The sequence below is a fragment of the Rousettus aegyptiacus genome, unplaced genomic scaffold (assembly GCF_014176215.1).
Source record: "Rousettus aegyptiacus isolate mRouAeg1 unplaced genomic scaffold, mRouAeg1.p scaffold_m13_p_3, whole genome shotgun sequence".
In the NCBI taxonomy this organism is placed as follows: domain Eukaryota; kingdom Metazoa; phylum Chordata; class Mammalia; order Chiroptera; family Pteropodidae; genus Rousettus; species Rousettus aegyptiacus.
In genome coordinates, this window is record NW_023416306.1 from 126,485,255 (window position 1) to 126,504,079 (window position 18,825).

The following is an 18,825-nucleotide window of genomic DNA, read 5'->3' on the forward strand; positions in this document are numbered from 1 at the left end:
CATGCCAAAGTATAGATAGATATTATTACTTGGAATCTAAAAATATTTTTGCAAATGCAAATTCATGCATACTTTAATATATATAGGTAGTATTTGGAATAAGTTTTCAGATCAATTGATAGAGATTATTAATAGGTCCTATAATATATAGTGGTTTATGGTTTCTGGATTTGTTTTGTCTCTGTTAACTCATTTATAACAGTCCTCTGTGGAATATAAAATTTGAAAGTTGGAATTTTACTTTTTTAAATAAAATTTTAGCTACTATCAAATCTTTTGAAATCAAAAATCCAGAAAATTGGTATCCAAGAAAAGTTGCTAAATTCAGATGAGTACTGTTGTTTTCTCTATTAAACCCAGTAAAATAATTTTAAAAATTATTGCCCCTGAACTGTCTTGACTTTTTTTTAACTAGGTTGGAACTCATCGAGACGACTCTGTCAGTCTCAACGGCAATCATGCAGTCCTGTCTAGTACAGTCACCGCTTCAGGCACAGACTTGAACCATAAGACACAAGAGAATTATAGAGGTAACTATATTGTTGGTTTTCAGCAGTAATGCAGACAGAGATATCACTTGGAGCACTATCAACTTTTTCACAAGTGTATTGACATCTGTGAATCAAAAGTCATCTTACATGAGGGAATTTTAAATAGTTGCTACTGCATGAATGTAGAGGGTAGGTATTTAGTGTTCAGTGGCCTCTTTGGCTAAGAGAGGTGTAGATACTTATTGATGGATAGAACCACTTACAAACTATTCTTCAGTTTTTATTGGTCATTTTCTTACCTATTCCCATTTCTGTCATGTCTGCCTTCCTTAATTACTTCCCCACGTGGCTGAGTCTCCATGGTCCCATGAAGTGGGAAAGATATATCTGAATATGCTGAGAGCTTTGAATGATACTAGCTGTTTTTGAGAAACAGTTCAGTTGTAAAAACAACTCTGTTAAAAAGCAGACTGATCAGCGTTATAATGGAGCTTACAAATAAGTACAAATATATAGCTAATATTAAGAATGCGAAAGTAGAGTTCCTCCAGTTATATTTAACCCATGATGCCTATTTTATTGTGTTTATCCAGGAAAATGTCAAAGCTTATTTCCTTTACCTTGGCAGAATCTTACAAGTCAATTTCTAAAAAATCTATCAAGTTTCTCATACCTTCTTCCTTTGTTAAATAGTGCCTAAAAGTGAGCATTAGACCATTTTCTCTAAAGCTGGTGGACATGTTCTTTCCAGCTCTACATCTTCAGATTTCTCTCATAGCCCTGTAACAACTAAGGGTATTTACCATCTAGAAAGCTTTTTGCTGTCTTAGTTCGAATTCATAAATGAGTCTGGACATTTATTTTTTATTTCTTTGCCTCTTTGTTAGGTGGCTTGCAAGGTCAGTCTGGAACTGTTGTTCCAACAGAAATCAAGACTGAAAACAAAGAGAAAGATGAAAACCTTCATGAACCTCCTTCATCAGATGACATGAAATCAGATGATGAATCCTCCCAAAAAGATATCAAGGTTTCATCTAGAGGCAGAACAAGGTATTTGTTAGCATCCAGGTTTTAAATTTCAGTCATTTGCCATCAGTGAAAATACTTTGAAAATTAAAAGATGTCATGCATTTATTGAGTGTCAGCTATGTTCTAGATACTGTGTTGGGACTTTATGTATGTTATATCCCATTTAATCCTCATAGCATCCCTAAAAGGGAATCATGAAGCTGACTCCAAAATTATGCTTTCCATTATATCACACTATTTTGGGGTCTACATATAAAAAGGAATTACATCTCTCCCCTCAAAGCTTACAGTCTGTAAGACAATTAGATGACAGAATAGCTAAAACCAATTAAATCGGGCAGTATAGACATTTAGGTACATTTCATCAACAAATACATGAATGTATTAACTTCAGGCTAAGTATATGGTAAGACTCCATTATACAATTTAAACCATGTGTTGTCAGACTATATATAGCCCATGGACCAAATCCAGCCCACTGCCTATTTTTATAAATAAAGTTGTATTGAAATACCTCCACACCCCATTCATTTACATATTTTGTCCTGGGCTGTTTTTGTGAAGCAGTAATAGCAGTTTTGAGTGGTTGGAGCAGAAACTAGATGCCCCACAACGCTGAAAAAATTTACTATCTGGCCCTTTATTTAAAAAGTTTTTCAACTCTTAGTTAAACAGTTATTTGAGAAAAGTATGGAAAAGAAAGTACTGCTGATGGACTGATGTTACTGGGGAAGGTTTTCTAGAAGTTAGACTTGACCCTGCTTTGAAGTATGCATTTTGACACATAGTAAGTACATTAGTTTCAAATGATTTCCAGATTCTTCCCTCAGATTCTTCCAGTTCTACATTAAACTAGATGATTTGGAATATTTGTGATCCATCTTATTTCTTGGATATGTGTATCCATTTATCAATAATATGTATATGTCACATATAGATATTATAAATATAGTTCTATGTATTAAATTATGGTACAATAGAGATTGCATTAAGTATAGTAGATACAAATTGAAAGAACGAGCATGGTCCTTTCTGTATTCTCATACTTACAAGGTGTCCTTTTGCCTTTGACATTCTCACTATTTCAACACTAAGACATTTCTCTTGAGGAAAATTAAATTCTAAGAAACTGTCATTTTCATATGCATTGTACTCAGTTGTGCAGACGCATGAAATGAAAAATGAGTCATGGAATCTAGAGACCACTCCTTTCAGGCATCTTAATTCTTTCATCATTTTTTTATTCTAACAGAATTTTAAAGGAAATAATATTCATGTTTCCCCTTCATCTTCTCATGTTGTAGGTCAGAGGTTGACCAACTTTCTGTGAAAAGGGCCAGATAAGTAAATATTTTCAGCTTTGTGGGCCATATGGTCTCTGTTGCAACTACTCAACTCTGCCATTGTAGCCAAAAAGCAGCCATAGACAATACATAAACAAATGTGCTGGCTCTTCCAATAAAATTTTATTTACAAAAACAGTAGCCATCTCACTAGCCATAGTTTACTGAACACTATTACAGGTCACCATAAATTGAGAAGGCAGTGTAGCAGGTTAACAATAACAATATTTAGTAATTAATAATAGTTAATAGATTAATAATAGGTCCTTTGGGCAAAGTAAGGCTAACTTGGGTTTTACTTATGGCTCCTTCATATACTTGCCAGGTGACCTTGGCCAACTTATTAAAGCTTCTGAGGCTTTGCGTCTTTCTTGAAAAAGTGGGAATAAACTGAAAACAATTCATATAAAGGCCTTTACACACTGTCTTGCATGCAGTAAACATACTCAATAAATGTGCTATAGTTACCATTACGATGATGGGAATTTTAGGTTTGTGATGTAGGTTTGCTTCCACCTCGGTTCTTGTTACATTGCCACTGATTGGCTGTGTGATCCTAGGGAGGTCACAGATTTCTTTGGATCTTGCAGTGTTTTTCAACCCTCTGCACAGACTCCTGAAACATTTTAGAGTACAGGTGACTGGCCCCCAACCCAAGCTCACTAAATCAATATCTCTGGTAGTGGAACCATTGAAAGCTGTTTTTTACGTGCTCCTGAAGATTTTGATAATTGGCCACACTTGGAAGTCTTTGCACTAGATGATCTGTAAAGGTCTCTTTGGGGTCTAAGAGCTAGTGATTCTCTGTTACTGAAGAATACTTTTATGTAATTATTGATAATTAGCTAGTAAGAATCTATTGTGTACTTATTCTTTATCACAGTACTCAAGGTATTAGAAAAGAGGTGAAAACATCTATTCTTTGTGTATATCATAAGTTTTTGAGAGGCCTCTGCTCAATAATTTATTTCTGAAATATAACTAGAATTTTTAAAATTTATTCCAAAGCATCTTCCTCAAATATTTCTTTTCTGATATCTTAGTGCTTTTTTATTACAGAAATTTGGAAGATACAGAAGGGTGTGTACAAAAATCACAAGAAACTCTACTACCCAGAATTAACCACTGTTTACTTTTCAAGGAATATCTTTTCCACATATATAGTTAAAATTGGAACTAAACCAGATATAACTTTTACAATTTCAACTTTTATTATTTAAGAATGTGTTTTTAACATTTTCATCTATCCCCGAGTGTTTTCTGCAAAGCAGAATACTTTTACCACCCCAGAAAGTTTCCTTATGCCCCTTTGTAATCAGTACCTTCTCCCATCCCCTGGCAGCCATTGATCTGCTTTCCATCACCATAGTTTTATCTTTTCTACAAGTTTATGTAAATGGAATCATACAGTATATACACTTTTGTTCTGGTGTCTCTTAATTAGCATAATCTGCAGCTTGATTTTTTTAGAGGCTACATAGTAGACCATTGTCTGGATGTACTGTAATTTATCTAACCCAGCTCCTATTATTGGTATCCAGTTTGTTGCTAATGTAATATTTCTGTGATCAACTTCCTTTACATCTCTGTGTACATCTACATATGTCTCTAATTATATCCTTAGGATGAATTTATAAAGTTGGAATTGCTGATTAAGAGGTAATGAACATTTTAAGGTTTTGGATTTATTTTGTCAATTTGTCCTTCAAAAAAATTTTCCAGTTCACCCATGTTTTAAATCATCACCACTGATGATGATGTTTCTCTCTTAATCAGAAAGTAGTCATTTTTTGAAATACTTCTCTCACTCTATGTCTTCAGCTTCTCTTACTCTTCACCAGGTAACTGCCAGAATATATTTAAGAGTATTGGTTAAGCAAAATAATACATTAGTGTACTAAGATAGTACTTCTCAAACTTTAATGTACATATGAATCAGCTGGGGATCTTGTTAAAATTCACTTTCTAATTCAGTAGGTATACAGTAGAATCTGAGACTGAGATTGTTTTTAACAAGCTCCCAGTAATGCTGATGCTGCTAATCGTATTTTGAGTAGCAAGGTGATAGAATATTATGTAGTCATTCAAATTATGTTTATGAAGAGTTTCATTAGCATGGAAAAGTCTTCATGCTGTAATGTGTAATAATAAATGCATTTTAAAAGGTATGTGGTATAATTTCAACTATACAACTATATGTGTGCACTGAAGAAAGACTAGAAAGAAATAAACAATCATGTGAAGTGTAGTTAGTTATAGTGTTTGGTAAAATTTATAGATAATTTTTATTTTCATCTTTATACTTCATAATTTTGTACAGTAAGCATATCCGTGTTTTATAGGGAACCTGGCAGACATTGTTGTTACTTTATTTTCCAGCAGTACTAATGAAGATGAAGATTTGAACCCAGAACAGAAGATAGAAAGGGAGAAGGAGAGGCGGATGGCTAACAATGCCAGAGAACGCTTGCGTGTGCGGGATATTAATGAGGCGTTCAAAGAGCTTGGTCGAATGTGTCAGCTTCATTTAAAGAGTGAAAAACCCCAAACAAAACTCCTTATTCTTCATCAGGCCGTGGCAGTCATCCTTAGTCTAGAACAGCAAGTCAGAGGTAAGTAGGTTCAGCAGAGATACATAACTGTTCTGCCTCAGATGGACATACATTTCTCTTTCCAGTCACTCTTCTGCTTGGTCTCGTTGATTGCAAGTTCAACTAGTACTTCTGCCACTGCATCATCTGGACCAAGTTTTCTCTCTAGTTCTCTCACCTCTGTCTTACTGCATTGGTCAATATCCATAGGCTCAGTACTTCCCACAGACCAGTAGAGGGTAATCCTATGTAACAAGGCAGAGAACAGCCAACCTTTGCCTGCTGCTCAGTATTAGTGTTTTGTGCTGCTGTTCTTTAACTCTGGTCTCCCACACTGTTGAATTTACCTGCCTAGACCTGTGCTCTTCTTGTCTTTACTCTATACTCAGTTTCTTGCCTGCTGTGCCCTAAGGGCATCCACTAGGTTGTGCTGCTTAATAGGATGCCTGGTCATGGCCCCATCTTGGTGTTGCCTCACTTTTTGTGCCTTAACCATGTCATTAAGGTATCAGGGTTTCTTTGTTGATCCCTAATCTGAAATGCTGTGACTGCTTGGACTAGGTGCATTGGCATAGCTGTGTGTCCTTAAGGGCAAAATTATGATTTGTATATGCTCATCCACTGCTGACTCAGACAACTCTTCCAACTGTTTTACTTTTCAAGAAGTTCGATGGAATCCTATAGATGCTTTGAAACTGCATTTATTGCACATCCCTTCTGTCCCACTATTAATTAATGAGTTATTAATATATGCCCTTGAGAGGTTCTATCATCAAACTTGCTTTTTTGCATATTACTTGTATATCTTCTTATCTGAAGTTACAAATGCCTCATCCTAAGCATTTTTGCAAAGAATTTATAGATGGAACCTTTGGTTTCAGATCCTATTTCTAACCTCTGTTCATTGAGAGCAATTCTGTCTGTCTTATTTCTTAGATATTTATGTAAAATTTTATTTAAAGAAAGCTGGAAAAGAAAAAAGAATAAGGGTAGACAGGTGTTGACAACTACAACCATGGACCCTCAGCATTAATTACAAAAAGAATACTCTTTTTAAGGAAACCATAGTTTGAGAGCTAGAACACATTTTCAGAAAAACTTGCAATAGTAATTAATTTATCCATCAACTTCCTTCCAGTTTATGTAATGAATAAGAATGATGAATAGATTATTTCATGTATAACCAACCACCACTAAAGTGAGATACTTGCTCCTATTGTCTTAAGGCTTTTTAAAATATCTGTAAAGGGTAAATGTTAAGTAAACTTGATCTTCAAGGAGTTATAGACTATTTTGAGATATTCCTAAAGACATTATGATTGTTGCCCATTCATCTGTGGTGGGAACAGTTCCTTCAGCCTTCAGTGTCTCCTATAATTTTACCAAAGGTTTTTATTCAATTGTGTCTGATACCCTTTGTTTCACTCTGAAGGTAACAAGACACCTGTGCTCAGTGGTCCAAGTACATTCATCCTCCTCTTCTGCAGCCCAAGATATTTTCTACCCTGACTCTACTGTTTATCATCAAGACTATTACCTCTATCTGGTCTCTGAAAGTCTTAACTGTCTGGACAACAGTGGTGCCAGAACTTATTACTATACAACATCTTCCCTTTTCATAGTTTATTACAGCTGGAATACAGAGTCATCTGTGTTTTAAAAACATTTTTTTAAAGATCAGAAGTATATACTCTGAGATCCAAGCCATAAAAATGAGAAATTATCTCTATGTTTGAAAAAATTTTATAAACTCCACCATGCCTGGGTGGATCTTATTCATTCATTTGTAAGATTTGACTTTGTAGTAGTTCCATTTAAATAGACTAGAAAAGCTGAGTCAGAGAGGATCTAACATCTAGGCTCTTCTGGCTGCCTACTAACTTTCTGGTCACTGTTGTGGGTACAGACTTTTTCACACAGTTCTGGAAAGCTCTATATAAGGAGCCATTGACTTATTATAGAGTTTGAATAAAACATAAATATGATGAACTGTCAATTCATTACAAACTACTTTAATATTTATAATAGTAGCCTACCTTCCTCCCACCCTCAGACTCTGGGCTTCAAACCCCAGAGCCTTTATTTTCCAACTTAATGTAAAAGCCTTGGGATCCATGTGTAAGTTTCCTCCTTAAAAGGCACTCTGATGTATGTCTGTCAAACAGGGTTCATAACCCTTTATGCAGCCCACAATACCTATTCCTTGCGTATGTGAGCCCCTTCAGAGCTTAGGATAGCCACTGTCCTTCCCTGGACTTTAACTCTTAACTCCAGCAGTTTTTAGTCATTCTAGTAACCTATACATTTGTGAGAGCTTCTTCATCCTTGCAGGGTCCCTACATAGCAGTCCTGGGGCCCAGCAAGACATACATCTTGTCTGCATGTCTACTTTGGACATCTTCTGGACTCTCTGGGCTCCCCTTTGGTTGGGGATGGTGCTCTAAGACTGTATCTGGCTATCCATAACTTACTATCCCTGTACAAGTGATTATACAAGGAGGGCAGCCAGACCCAGGCCTAGCAACGCATCTGGAGAAGAACAGGAAGAGTGGCTTCCCATTCAAGCCTCAGATTTTGCCAGAGCACTTTTTGTGCCTTGGTGCCCCCACATGTTAAATTCCATCTGGTTCCCGCCATTGCCAATTTAAATTAAGCCTTTATAGTTTCGTGATTACCTTTTTACCATTACCATTTTACTAATCCTCTTCAGACTTCACATATTCCCTTCACATTGATACTCTCAGCTTTACTAAAGATTAAATAACTGGGTAAACACTTCCTCATGAAACTCATCCAATAGTCAGTTCTGTTAGCTTACTTCTCTTCCAATGATGATTTAGGAGCAATAGAACTATTACAATTTTCATTTCTTGGTCTCCTAGTAAGTTTGAAGATGAATGAACTAGGACAGTAGTTCCCAAGTCTGGCTGGTCCCAGAATCACCTGAGGCTTTTCCTTGTTCCAAAAAAATGTCCAGACCCTACCCCCTGTAAATTTTGATTTAGTTGCAATGAGATGGTCAAACATAGTAGGCTTAGCATATTCATTGATAATATTCTCCTCATCACTTAAACTACACTGAAATGGTTAAAAATGGCATAACCCACAAGGGCAGATGGGAGAGAAAACAATAGTAGATGAGAGCAAAAAATGTATATAAGATGGATAAAAAGTAGAGTAGTGGTAACTGACTTAGAAGAAGTTAAGTGGAACAGGGAGGAACACCAACAAGAAGCAGAGCATTTTGCCACACAGAACCCTAAATACTGAAGGACTCTGTACTTTGGAGGTACTGATTATTGGAGAAAGCATCAGACCTAAGAATAGGAAGATTAATTGAAGGTCTGCTGTGGAAAACTTGTATCCCTACATTTTCCCTCTACTTCATTGCTTCTGCCCTCTCTTTCCTTCCACCATAAAAGACAGGAGGAATATTTTCTGGAAAAAAATGAAATCAGAAAGGCTGCAAATCTGGAACACCAAGAAGAGCAGAGAATGGGTGAGGCATGAAGATGAACAGTGAAACCCTCAGCCCTGTGTCCTGCTTTGCTTCCTTAATGCTGGCAGCAAAGTACATTCACCCCATCTTCAAGGAAACTGGAGAATTATTTTCTATAGAAACTAAATACTCTAGAGAAAAGACCTCCAGATTTAAGAATTCCTGAGTAATAATGTCTCACTTTTGGATTACCATAGAGTGAAACCCACAGGAAGAAAAAATAACAGTAATTTGCCCAGTTTAAGACCTAAGAGTCCCTGATTCATAACTATGACTATAATGATAAAAATTATTTTTCTCTACTTCAGAGAGGAATCTTAACCCCAAAGCAGCCTGCCTTAAGAGAAGGGAAGAAGAAAAAGTTTCTGCCGTATCGGCAGAGCCGCCAACCACACTGCCAGGAACCCATCCTGGGCTTAGTGAAACTACCAACCCTATGGGTCATATGTAAACATCAGCCAGGTAAGTAAGGGTATGAAAATAAAGTACAAGGAAATCACCTTTTTCTTAAACTGAGTTAGAACTTTTGAACAGAATTTTCTGCTGGCACTGATCCTAGTAAAGGCCACATGTAATTGGAATCCAACAGTTTACTTTTCTGTTGTATAATCATACTTAAGAGAGCCAGTGTCATTTTATAAAAATTACTGTTCTCTTCAAAGTGTGCTGATATCCTGTGATTACTATAAAGAATGTTGGGTTCTTCTGTTCTGGATCATCATGTATGCTTTCTCACATGAATGTCATTTTGATCCAAGAAGAAAATAGTGCAAGGGCTCTTCTGTCAAAACAATTCTTTTTCTACCGCTCAAACTCCTCATTCTTCTACTCAAAAATATTTGACTGTATCATCAACCAGTTTTCCATTAACCATCTACCTCTTCTTTGCTACGGAATTTTTATGCACAGTTACTGCTTCTTTCCATTTGGATCAGTAGTGCAAGTTTGTGAACATGCATCTTCCTTCACTGTAAGCATATCATTTACACCTTCTGGAATCTATTAATGAATGTAAAGGTGTTATATATGATAGAACCAGAATCCCCTCCCTATGGAATTTTACTTGTTGGAAGTTTGTTCTTTTATCTTCTCTTCATGGACTAAACACAATTCCCTTTCTTGTGATTTTTTTTTTAACAAAGTGATGAAAGTAATGTGAGGTTATTGCCCAAGTAGTTAATGTGAATTATCTTTTTTTTAACTATATATTCATTTTATCTATAATCCAAGTTGTAAAGTTAATATTTAGGTGGCAGAAATTAATATAGACTGTAATTAAATATTTTAGGCAGTGACATTTTAACTAGCAGCATGGTTTAGGAATAGAGCTGGTACCTTCATTTTTATAATCTGCCTTCAGCAGTGTGTAGTTCTTTTCCCAGTTTTATCAGCACATTAATAGCAGTAAATAAAGATGAATGGATGGGAGGTATGGACAGGAAAAAAATTCAAGTATAATTTCATTTGGTCAGCTTTATGGTTTCCAATTTGAGCTGAAAATCTGAAATTTGATAGAATATTTTGTGAGCTACAAATATTAAGTCAATAACGCACCCTTTACTGAAGAATTTGGTTCCTACCACTTCTACATATATCCTTCCTAGGATCAAAATAGACCAAAACTGAAGATTTCATTTGGGAACAAGAGAATTCTTTAAGTGACAGTTATAATTCTAACATTAGCAAACTGGAGAAAACTCTAAGCCACCTCCCCCACAAAAAAAAAATATCCAGCAATCTAACTGATTATGCATGTCAAAGAGACTTCTGGCAAGAGCTAGTTAACTTGTAGATCCTCTCAAACCCAAGCTACTCTTTCATATTCTATGGAAAATACAGAATATCGTGAAAAAATTACTTTAGTTCAAAAGTAGACTTGGAAGTTATAAAATCATGCCACTCTTTCTCAATGCAAAGATGACTTTCTGAATTAGCAGATCATTTAGAAGAAGAGTGATAAGGGGTAACTTTTTCTGCTCAAGTCCCAGGTACCCACTGGGCTGTGAAAAGAGTGCTTCATATATTCGTCTGTCACATTTATCTCAGAGCCTATGTCTTATGTTTTTTTGTCCCTTTCTAATTTGTTGTACCCATTTCCTCTTATTTTCTCGCTAGTTTCACTCTAGCTCTTTCTCATTCAGTTCTCTCTCCCAACCTCATATCTCGCTTCCCTCATTCTGTTTACTTTCTTCTCTTACTGCTTTTATATCTCATACTGCTTTCATATCTCTGCCCTTATCCGTATAATAAGGAAATTGCCCCACTTAGGTTAAAAATAAACCTAGAACATTCTCACCTATCAAAAAGAGATCAATAATCTTTTTTTTAAAAAAAGGCTTCAGATGATAAATGTATTAAATGCACTTTGTTCCATTAGATTTTATAGGTTAGTGTTTATTATCTTAAAATATGTCTTAAAAGTTGATAATTTCATAAAGGTGGTTATCTGGTTTCACCTGATAACTTTCAATTCTTTATAGAAATGAATAGCAGATTAAAACTAGAAAGAAACTGGGCAACAGGAAAATGGCTGCTAGAATAAAATAGCTGATAAATGACCACAGAATGAAAGACTGTGAAAGTACAAAGATTTGCCACCATTTAATGTGAAGCCAGGTGGCTCTGAGTATCTCAGTTATCCTCCCTAAGTGTATCAATCTATTAAAAAAACAAACAAAAATACTGTGGTTATTGTTTAATAAAGAAGTGAAAAGAAGTATGATTCTTCCTAAAACTATTTTCATCAAAAATGGCAAATTTCAGAGTTACTACTATGTGTATTATGTTGAGAAAATAAATGTATAAAATTTTTACTATAAAAGTAAAGTTTTCTTAAAAATTCATTAAGCATACATTTATTGAAGACCTACTATCAAGAAACTGGGACCAGTGTGAAAATGAGTATACAATGGTCTCGGCTTTCAGAAACTTTCAGTGTAGAGGGAACAGATGGAAACTTTTAAAACATAGTATGATGGACTGGACGTAGCCGTTAATGTGTGCTTTAACATTGTCTCTCCACTCAGAAACGAATCAGTAGAACCTCAAAGCTCAGGTATTGCCAACTCGAATGCTGCCAAAATTAAGATTTGAATAATTGTCACAGCTGTTATATAAAACTAGATCGTGTGATCTATAATCACATGATTACCTTTAAAAATCTAAGTAAAACCATTTCAATTACTCCTTGAATGAAAGAAGCTCATTTATAAATAAATCATTTAGCAGACTGCTAATGTAGTGTAAACCTGGGTATAAATGAAGAATACCAACTTGTTTTTTGTTTTTTTCTGGAGGGGTGCTTAGCTTTAACAGTGATGTCCTAATTGGTTCTCTTCTCTCCCTTGACTCTCCCTGCCACAGTTCCAGAGTTATCAGTAGGCTAGATAGAAGGTGACCTCTCCTCATAAGGACTTGGACAACTCAGATAATCTGAAGACACAAACCTGATAGGAGGGAGAAGAAAAAACAAACACTTGAAGGAAGAAATGCAAATGTAATCCTACGATCAAAGCAACTGGTCAACACTTCCATCAGAAGTGAAGATAGGAAGCTCATCAGATAGAACGTCAGCCGTGAGACATTTGCAGCATATCATTTTGTTGCAAGCAGTGTGTCGCTTCTGCACAATCAGAGACTGTCTCGATCTCTCCACTCACCGTGGAAGTTGCCTTGTGCCTAAACTGAATTGACAAATGCATTGTAACTACAGATTTTATTTATTGTTATGGAACTGTAAGGTCTACATATAAAGGGAAAGTTAATGTGGAAAGCTGATCTACACTCAGCTGATGCCAGCATTCGTTAAAGCAGTTCACGTGCAGAGAACAAAGCAGTGACAACCATTGGCCCTTAGCATTCCCGGCATACCTATTAGTGTCTTAAAAAGGAAGGGAAAAGTCTTTCATTGCCCTCTCCTATCCTTTTGCCATATGAATAGTGTTTTCCATGAAATAGGAAAATATTACTTGGTATTGCATTTCTCTTGCTCATTTTTTTCATTCATTTTTATTTTCTCTTTGTGGGTGTTATATTTGGTCTCTGAATCTGAATAGTTTATGGTCACAGTCCACAATCCTCCATGTAGCCCTATGTGCTTTGCATATTTACCTTACAAAGATAAGCAGAGACCATCTGTGACCATGGCCTAGCTAAGATTTTGAAAGGGGAAATTTTGTCCCCTAGATCTTCCCCAAAATAAATATTGCTTTATTTCTAATAATAACCAAGACTTTTCAGGCTTCTAGGTTTCATAGTAAAGCTTATAATAGCAAAAAAAGTATAAATTACAAGGGAAGAATCTAGAAATTGCTTTGTTTTCCAAGCAGTAAGTACTAGATATAGTACTTATAAAGTGTTAGCTATAAGTAAGCACAAGACGAATTTAAAATACAAAGATTTTCAGGCTGTGGTTATGGTGAACATAACAAAACTCAGTAGTCACCAAGGCAGGTAGTATGATAAATGAACACACCACTCTGAGGCTAATTACCTAATGGAATACAAGAGCAATGGTCACCTGTGTTTCCTTATCCTAGCCTTTATTTCTCTCTCATTTGAATGGCTGGTCATTGAGGAGGAATTCAGTGGGTGATTTAATCAACTGCAAACCATCTGCCCCTGTCCCAAGAAGATGAGCCAGATTAGCATTAAACCAGTACTCGTCAGTCCATCTTAATACTGTGCATTAAGGCACCCCTCTGACTCTAATCCTTAAGAGTTGTTTTTTAAGACATAATCAGTTTGAACTTCCATGAAATCTGTCTTCCACCACAACAACCTGGGGAGAAAAAAAAAACATGCAAAACAATGTTGACTTGGCTTAATAATTCCTTATATAGTCAATATCAACAGCGGCAATCAGCACACAGAAGAAAGAACCCAAATCACTATGTAATTAAAGATGTCTGTTAATTTGAAAGAACAAAAACAGGACAGAACTTCAGATCCTGCAATCAGGATGATTCCTAACTAATCAGTCATTTGTGAACTTAGTGGACTTTTTGGTTATTTTAATTTGCGTATATTCTCCAATTACATCAGACTCTATCTGTGGCCTTGTTCTTCATTTCAGTGTTAATCAGCTAAACAGAAATTGTTGCTTATGATGTGTGAGTGAACATATGCCACTGCCTGGCCTTTTTTCTTCGGAGCTTGTTGTCTTTTTCGCTATATTAGACTTTGCAGTATGCCCAGAAGCTTTCCTTCATAAAATAGAAAGAAAAAAACATTTGGCTTATTTTTCACTGTAGCTAGTCTTTTATACAATAATCTTGTAAGAAAATTTCTTGAATTCTAAATATTACTCTTTCTAGATTTTTGAAATCGAAAAGTTTTCAGTAAAAAGTTTCTTACTTTATTTTATTATATTAGGTAGTAAAAATGTAGGGTTATCTATCATAACCTGTTCATTAATATCAGAAATTTACAATAGCATTTTAAGACCATAGTAGGATTCTAGCATACCGTGTAGTACCTATGGAGTATTGTTAAGAGCTAATTGTCCGAGATGAATTGCTTCTCATCTTGTTCTCCAGTTTCCATTGTTGGTTTATTGCAGATTTGTATCCTGTGTCAAATTCAAGGTATTATTGATAAACCTTTTCAACCAGCAGCAAGAAGTTCAAAATTTTTCTGTCACTGTAACAGAAAACACAATATGTATATAACATTTATGTAGCAATAAATGTGCCATCTTTTTTTTAACATAGTAAACTAGTGAGTTTTTTACATTCCTCTGTCAAAGAATAATGCATTTTGTTTTCTTTTCTCCATCTCATTCCTCCCAGAAATGCCCACAGCGCTTTTCTTTTTTTGCTCCACTTTTACAGAAACAAAATTGACATATAACTATGTGAAGTTTAGGGTGTACAACATGATGATTTGATATCTGCGTATAATGCAAAATGATTACCACAGTAAGGTTAGTTAACACATCCGTCACCTTACCTCACATATTTGCTTTTATGTGTGTGTGGTGAGAGTTTTTAAGGCCCATACTGCTTTTCATATCTGCATTATCTACATTATTTGGAAAACTTGTCAGGACAGCATCAGACTTGAAGAACTAAGTTGGTAATTGAGTCAGTAGCTTCTCTGGGTTGTGTGTTTCTCCTCTTGCTCTCTCTACTGATAGTGGCCTTTTAGCCTTTTCCTGAAAGTTGACAAAACATCATTTAGTTAAAATCTACTCATTTGCAGATCTAGAGAAGAATGAAGAAGATGGGAAAAGACTCGAATGAGACATTTCAAGTGAACATTCTTTAAAGCACTTTCGCACATTGTCTTCCTTTTCTCACTAAAAGCCTGTGTCATAATTAGGGAACATTATTTACTATTTTCAGATACAGTGTTCTGCTTTCATCCCAGTTTTTACATAACACCACCACCAAAAATATGCATAGTGATTACCTATGAGGACTTCATGCCTAGCAAGAGCTTGAGAAAAACAGTGGATGAACTTTCTATAGGGTCTGTGTGCGATGCCCATGGTCGTTATCCTGGCAAATTGCTTCTCTTGGTGAAGGATGAAATCCACTGTTCACACTGGAGGCCCAACGGATTGTTTTACTAATTGTGAGATTTGTTGAAAACAAACACTTTAGTTTGTTTCTTGTTATACAAAATGATAAATAAGTTAAAAGTTTCATTTAAGAAGAAAATATGAGGATGTTAGAACTGAAATGAAATCTAGAGACATTTCATCAACTGCCTCATTAATCGATTTGTAAACGCTGAAGCCAAGAGATGTTGTCTCCAAGTGCACATAACTGTTAACAGATCAAGACACTTAAAACTTTTACTAAAAAATCTCCCTACTTTTCTTTTCTCTTCTTTCTCTTTATAGATTTTTAGGCCAGCCAATTCTATTTGGTGGCTTTAATTTCTCTCTACTACATTGTTTTTCATTTTTCTCTCTAGTTCATATGTTTTTCTTCCATAGAAACTAATATGTATCACATCATGTGCATGTGTGTATATTTTAAAGGTTAAAGAGTATTAGCTTTGGCATCAAACAGCTCTCGATTCAAATCCAAGCTCAGCATCTAATTTAACTCCATTTCTTTATCTGAAAAATAGAGGTACATACTAGAATTGTGTAGGTATTGAATGAAACAATGTATGGGAAACTCTTACCATGGTTCCTGTCACATAATAAGTACTTAATAAATGATAAATATTTTTAAAATAGTAGCTTTCCTTATAACCAGCTCTCTGGATGATTCCTCTTCAGCCCTTCTATGAGAAGTAAATGGTGGTAAAGTCCACCCCAAGAAGATGTCAACGCGTTTTTGCAGAAGTCTGCATTCTTTGGGGACAGTCCATTTTCAGTGCCTTCCTATGGCTACATTTTATGAGGACTTTTTAAAACCTTACCATTTCAAGAATGAGGCAGTAGACTTTGCTCAGTCACATTGTATGGGTTGGTAGCAATATCATTTTGGGTCCTCTGGAAGCAGACACCAGGGTGGACTTAGATGTGCACAGGATTTTTATTAGATGTCATATTTATGGGAGACAAAAGGGAAAGGAATCGGGAGTATTCAGGGACGGGCTTCAGACCATGCTGCAGTTATGATCTCTGTGGAAGAAGAGGAAAGGATTAGATAGGAAGAGCCTCAGACCACCTTGGAGTTCTGAGGAAATCCTGGGCTATCCAGGAAGGTTTGAGAAGATCGCCCATTGAGGAGCTCTGTGTTGGGCAGAAATGGTAAGGTACTAATGTCGCCATTGTGGTTAGTCATTGGTTGGCAGTTACCTGGGAAATAGACCTTAGTTTGAACCCTGAAACAAAGGTTCTGCACCTGAACACTGATAGCTAACAGTGCACCTCATGGTTTCCACAACACCTCTTTGTTCCTACAAAACCGGCATCACCAAAACGAAGGGTCTTCTGCAGGCGCTGGGACCACAGCCAACCTCAGTATTTTCCAATTGCAATTCTTTCTTCCCTGGCATGCCACGGTCAAAGCACACCTGCACGTGTTATCCAGAGGATGAATCCCTATCACTTCCTCCCCCACCTCCATGGGCTGCCATGTGGACTGACTGGTGTAATCAGACCAAGTCTCTGAAGTTGCTGTGTGTTGTATTCTGGTGTCTACAGGACGTGACAGTCTCAGTGGGTGGTCCACACAGAGTCTTTGTGGCCACATGGGTTTGGAAGGCCACATGTCATCATTTTGGGGTGTTTCCCTATGAATATCCCCAGGCCCAGAAGTTTTATACTACTCCATACTGGAGCATGTTCATGGAAGTAGAAACATTTTTCCAGTTTTTCTTTCCGTGTTTAATCACTTATTCCAGAAGACAACCTGAAAGGTTGTCCCCGTGGCCTAAGCCTACAGTCTCTTCTCAAAACTAATAAGAGAGTACTACTGCATGGTACCAGGTTCTCCTCACCCTTGAGGGTTGATGCTCCACTGGACAGGGTCCCTAGCTAAAGTTTTGCAGGCTCTCAGCCATTTTATCCTTAGGTACCATAAGTACAATGCCCAAGGCCTGCAAGCCTTTGAAAACCTGTGAAAAAGTATGCAACCTGAAAAAAAATGGTGCCAAAAGATAAACTGCAAAAGTGAACTTCATTTCAAAAACAATTATAAAATATCTCAAATTTTTATAGCAAAATAAAATTACTATTTAATATGGGATTGGAGCTCATTTTAATATATTTGATATGATGGAGGCTAGGACTTCCAAAGGTTTTAAAACGATCCTGGGTTTCTTCAATTCCAGAGTCTGTTACCACTTTTTCTTCTTTGGTTTATTGATAGTCTCCTTGGGAAGAAATACAACTGTGTCTTCCCCTGGAAGCAAGGACCATCTCCGTACCTCTGAAGATCTACTCTGCGAAGGCCCAGAGGAACCCAGAGACAACACAGATTTTTTAGAAACTAAACAGACCACTTTTCTCCTCCCATGGGCCAGGTCTTTCCTTCCTCTGTCTCTTGCAGCCCTATGAGATTTTTTGCTTTCTCCGATTTCCCTGGCCTTCTGCAGGCTCCTTTCCTGCAAACCTGAATTTTTCTCCTAGGTAGTTGGGCGGAGGTAGCAGCCCAGGGTTGGGAGCAGGCCAGCAGGAGGAACACCTTGTCTTTGTCCTAAAATACACCCAGCGATTTGCCATGATCATTTTTCTCCATCATCTGAGTGCTCCCAATGACCCCCCTCCATGCTAGGATAAACTGGAGGATGTTCCAAAGCAGCCCAGTGTCGAAGCTCCAACCCTGCCCTGTGGCGGCCACCTCACACTCAGGAGGCCTCTTCCGTGACACCTCAAGGCATCCTGTCAGGCTGGGCCACTACACCCACTCATTCCAGGCCTCCCCCAGGCCATCCCACCTTATTCTCATTAAAGCCTGTGTTGAAAGGAACAGGGTTGTTTTTTCAGACTCTTTCAGCGTGAGTTATTGATCAACACTGATAGTGCAAGGAGCTTGATCTCACCCAGGACTGGCAGAGATTAATTAGCTTGATTCCCAAGCATAATCCTAATTAGGCGCAGGAAGAAAGGAAACACAAAGGAGCTATTATTACCAAGAACCACCGACCTTCTGTCCTGGAAGGGTGGAGGGGGAGGAGGAGGAAACTGAGGAAGAAACAAGTAAACGTGTCCCAGCACCCGAGTGCTTTGCCTAGTCCAAACCCAGATCAAGCCATGAGCACAAACGTGGTGAGAAGGGGACATCTTCTTACAAGGGTTGTATATGAAAATGTGGATTCGTTTTCTTTGCTCCCTGTCTAATGATGCACAGGCAAGCACAATTAAGCAGGAGGTACCCACTGGGGGCTGAGGATGTCAGCAGTGGAGAACTCAGCTCGAGTGGGCTGGGGGAGAAAGGTTGGGTGGATAGGGGATGATCGCCTTGAAA

General features: G+C 37.0%; 1 protein-coding gene across 8 annotated transcripts in view; it reads left to right on the forward strand.

Moving 5' to 3' along the window:
* TCF12 (transcription factor 12) overlaps window positions 1–14,688 on the forward strand; it is a 286,947-nt gene extending 272,259 nt beyond the window's left edge. For 4 of the 8 annotated variants that reach the window (XM_016160436.2, XM_036238494.1, XM_036238495.1 and 1 more), the window contains 5 exons: window positions 416–530; window positions 1,379–1,541; window positions 5,243–5,475; window positions 9,262–9,415; window positions 12,317–14,663. In XM_016160436.2, the coding sequence (XP_016015922.1) occupies window positions 416–530; window positions 1,379–1,541; window positions 5,243–5,475; window positions 9,262–9,404 (654 nt within the window). In that variant the 3' untranslated portion in view covers window positions 9,405–9,415; window positions 12,317–14,663. Of the gene's footprint in view, window positions 1–415; window positions 531–1,378; window positions 1,542–5,242; window positions 5,476–9,261; window positions 9,416–12,316 lie in introns of all 8 variants that reach the window. The other 4 variants (XM_016160437.2, XM_016160439.2, XM_016160441.2 and 1 more) reach the window with 2 other exon arrangements.
* The last annotated feature ends 4,137 nt before the right edge of the window (window positions 14,689–18,825 follow it).